The sequence below is a fragment of the Sciurus vulgaris genome (genome assembly GCF_902686455.1).
Source record: "Sciurus vulgaris genome assembly, chromosome: 4".
Classification (NCBI taxonomy): Eukaryota; Metazoa; Chordata; class Mammalia; order Rodentia; family Sciuridae; genus Sciurus; species Sciurus vulgaris.
This window is the reverse complement of record NC_136464.1, coordinates 43,595,231-43,599,358: the sequence shown is the minus strand read 5'-3', so window position 1 is coordinate 43,599,358 and position 4,128 is coordinate 43,595,231. Positions and strand designations below refer to the sequence as shown.

The 4,128-nt window shown below is 43.4% G+C and overlaps 1 protein-coding gene across 1 annotated transcript; it reads right to left on the bottom strand.

The window, feature by feature from the left end:
* LRIT2 (leucine rich repeat, Ig-like and transmembrane domains 2) lies at positions 1–3,779 on the bottom strand (the record flags this gene model as incomplete). Its single annotated transcript, XM_079136202.1, has 3 exons — positions 1–752; positions 2,597–3,378; positions 3,670–3,779. The coding sequence occupies 3 exons, from the start codon at positions 3,777–3,779 to the stop codon at positions 1–3; spliced, it is 1,644 nt and encodes a 547-aa protein (XP_078992328.1).
* Between the last annotated feature and the right edge of the window lie 349 nt (positions 3,780–4,128).

Sequence of the window (4,128 nt, the reverse complement as noted above, 5' to 3'; positions counted from 1 at the left end):
TTAGTCACTGTCTTCTTCTTTCTCCTCATTCCCCTTCATGTGCCTGTGGCCCTCGCCATCCTCACAGACAGTTAGATGATCTCTAAAGGATCTGTCTTTGCTCTGTGGAACTGCAGGGGGACACCTGAGAGCATGCCTGCGATGAGGACAGCAATGCAGGCCCCACTTCCTGCAGCTGCAGGGGCCCTGGGCTGTCCAGACATAAGCACCCACAGGCACTGCCAGCAGCAAAACACACAGAACCACGGAGATGTGTAGAAGGCGCTCACGGTCTTCCAGCCTGCCACCATCTCTGCCCGTCATAAAGACCACACACTGGCCTTGGTGTGGGGGCCGGCTCCCCAGGCTGAGACATGCCTCATATTTTGTGCCAGGGAGGAGGTCGTCCACAGCATATGTGTTGATTCCAGGGCCAATATGGACCACCTCTTTTCTGAGGGCTTCATCGGATGCAATGTAGAGAGTGAACCACTCCTCAGGGACTTTGCCTACTGCAAACCACTCCAGCAAGATCCCACGCACGGTCTGCTTGACAACACGCAAGTCAATGTAAGAATTACCCTCCCAGGAGATGGAAAAAGACTGGGATGCAGGCAGGACCTGAGCAGGCTGGACGTAGAGGGAAATGACCAGTGTACTCCTGCCAATGAAATTGGAGGCTACACAGGTATAATTGCCACTGTCTACTAGGTGAGCAGCAGGGATGATCAATTGAGACAGAACAGCATCTTCTGCAGTAGAAGAAGTCAACACTGGTGGAGAAAAGAGAAAAATAGCTGTGCATTTGTCTGACAAACAGTTGGAAAATTCCAGCAATGCTGGGGACTTTTTGTTGTTGTTAAAAGGTGATGATAATCATTTATTAAGCATATGTGTCTGGTGCCAGGTGTTCACCTCCCAGAAATCCTGTAGGTACCTAATCTTATATATAGAATGTTGAGAACTGTATCAATCTACCAACTTACCCACAGTGAAAGCAATAGCTGCTGTTAGAAGCAGCAATTAAACTGAAATCCAGTTCTATCTCTGAAGCCCACATGCTTTCAACATCAGTAATGGCTCCCACCAACCACAACAGTCTTGCTGAGCTTAACAGCTTTCAGGAGATGTCTTGTATCTGTGTGATTGAGCAATACTGTGAGCTCCAAGAAGTGACTTCTTACCTCCCAAATGTGCAGCGCCTCAGAGCTTGGAGTCAAATTTATGGGTCCCTATCCCTTGCTAATTTTATTGTCCTGGGCAAGGTGCTTAAATTCTCTTGGCCTCAACTTCCTTGTCAATAAAACGGGTTGATAATAGCATGCACACCACAAGTTTGATAGTAAGGGTTCAATAAGTCTTGACTGTTGTCATTTCTGGAAGACTAGATAGAGCATAGTAATATACAGCATAATAAAATGCAGCATAATAGAAGATAAGCTCTGAATATATTTAGTGGTTGCAAAGACACTGAATGATAAATCCCATATTTCTTTTCCATTAGCATTCAACCCTCAACCAACAGGATGTGACCAAAATGATGGGAAAAGTGAAACACTCAGTTAATTGTTTTTTTAAGTCATCTAGAGGACACCACCATGTGAGACAATTGTCTGGGTGACTGACTGCATTTGCCAATTTTACCTTGATATTTCAAGTAGTTTTCTAGACCTAGACCTAGAAAGATGCAAAACTTGACAAATTTCTTTCAAGATATCCTTGGGGAAGTCATGTCTGGCTTTGTGACATGGGCAACCCTACAAGGGATTCCATCTGAGGTGTAAAAACTACTTACAGCTTAGAGCTTAGAGCGCGAATAAAGGAAAGACATATTTGAATCCCAGTTCTGGGACTCATGGAAGTCACTTCACCTCCCTGGGCCCCAGTATTAATTTTAAGCTAATAAGATCTGATCAACAAAGTATTCAGTCGGTATCTAGGAAATTCCAGCTTTTACAATTAACTGAGAGGTAAGGGGATGAAGGAGTAAGGATTAATTGCTAAAATACACATTCTCAGTCCTGGACTCAGTGAACTCATATCTCCAGGGCAAAGGGATTGAAAATCTCATTGCAAACAAACATTTTAAATGATTCCTCCCTGGCAAGTTTAGTAAATAAGTAATAGATACTTTCTAGAAATAGTACTAATTGGAAATTCTAGGATTCTAAAATTTACAGTATAGTGTTTTGCATCTAGAGGGCTCTTAAAAATGTATTTATTCATATACAATTCTATAACGTCTATGCAATATGATAAGTCAACAACAATATATTTATTTATGTACATATGCATAAATGTCCAAGAGAGATCAGTATGCAACCATTTAAAACACTGCCAATGGACTGGGCTGTACCACAATGCTAGAATGCTTCCTAGCATTCACAAGAACTTGGATCTGACCCCCAGCTCTGCCAAAGTAAAGTGAAATAAAATAATGCTGGTAATAAAACTCTGATTTTGAATCTTTTTTGTTCTGTTAAGTATAATAGGCCTATCCCAATCTTACCTGCACCCATCCTTCATGTCTAACACATTTTAGAATCTCTATTGATATAGGATTGCTGCAGACCTCTTCATTCTCCCCAGATACCCTAAGAGGGTACATGTGGCTTACCATCAAATTCTCTCCAAATGCTCAGGGGATAATTCCATGAGATGGTTGGTGAGGGGCTGGCCTTTGCCAAGCATCGCAGAGTCACATTCTGTCCTACCTGGATGGTAACATTGGCACTGGGTGTTGAGACCTGTGGCTTCATGCAAACACTGAGCTTAATCTCATGAAAAAGCTGCCCTGCCTTGTAAAGAGGGCCCTGGCATATCAAGTAGGAATTTACCAGGATGAATGGGAGGCTAACGGACTTGACAAACTGGACAAGTCCCCTTAGACGACAGTCACATACCCAGGGGTTGTTGTCCAGTGCCAGTACCATGCTGGAGAGAATCTTAGCCCCACAACCAGGCAGCTGGCGACTCTGGTAAGCTGGCCAGTTCAAGAAGACACTTTTGGATACAACTGTAAGCCTATTGGAGGATAGGTCAAGGTAGGTCAGGTTTGCTAGGAACTGAAGAGCCAGCTCAGGGAGTATATCAATCCTGTTGTGTTTGAGATCCAAGACCCTCAGGAAAGGGGTGGCATGGAACGCTGTCCACGGTACTGAACGGAGTTTGTTCCCCTGCAGTCTCAGCTCTCTCAGTTCTGGCAGATGCTCCAGAGCTCCTGAGTGGATCACAGTGATATTGTTAAAATTGAGCCAAAGGTATTCCAAGGTGCTCATGTTGGCGAAAAGCCCTTGGGGAAGTTCAAACATGGGTGAGTTTTCAATTCTTATTTGCTTGAGCTCTTCAGGAAGATTCCCTGGAATCTTTCCCAAAGAGAAAGACATGCACTGCAGAGTCCTGTACAAAAAAACAGAAAAGCTTTAAGATGAACATCATGAAAGCTGGAAGTGATATTGGGTATGTCCTGACATTATACATATGAATTATATGAAAATATATTATTCACTTGAAATCAAACAGATCTACATTGGTAAAAATGCTCAGATCACAAAATCCAACATCAACTAAGATGAATCCCACGGGAATTTTGCTGACTTCCTGCCAATTCTAGGCATGTGTACACTCCATATCATCCCCAACAAAATTCTATCCCCTAATACCCTCTGGCATCCTGCCAGCACAGCGCACCTGCCAAAATTCTCGTCTGAACAACTGCATCCTTGTAGACAGAAAGGTTGAGCTACATGTTTATCCTGAAAGACAAGAACTAGCAGAAAGGAGTGAAAAACCAAAGCCATATTTCTCTGTAAGAAACTTCTACATGCTTTGAATAAGCGTAGTCCCAGTTTCCGAGTGGCAAATCCTATTACTAGTAATCCATGGTGATGTAGGTCAGCACAGCAGCAGCAAAGCCCCTGGATGCTCTGAAATCTGTTATGGCCCAGATCACAGGCTCAGGAAGAGCCCATGCAGAGGGAGCTATGCCTCTTGAGTAAGGCGTGAAAATTCACCATTTTTATGGTTGCTGATTCTGGAAACTTAAGTCAAATATCCAATTTCATCCTAGTTCTACCTTCCTTTAGCCTCTTTCAAAGAAGTCTGAGAAACCAGCAGGTGATGTTGAGCATCAGGGTTCGTTTATGGCCA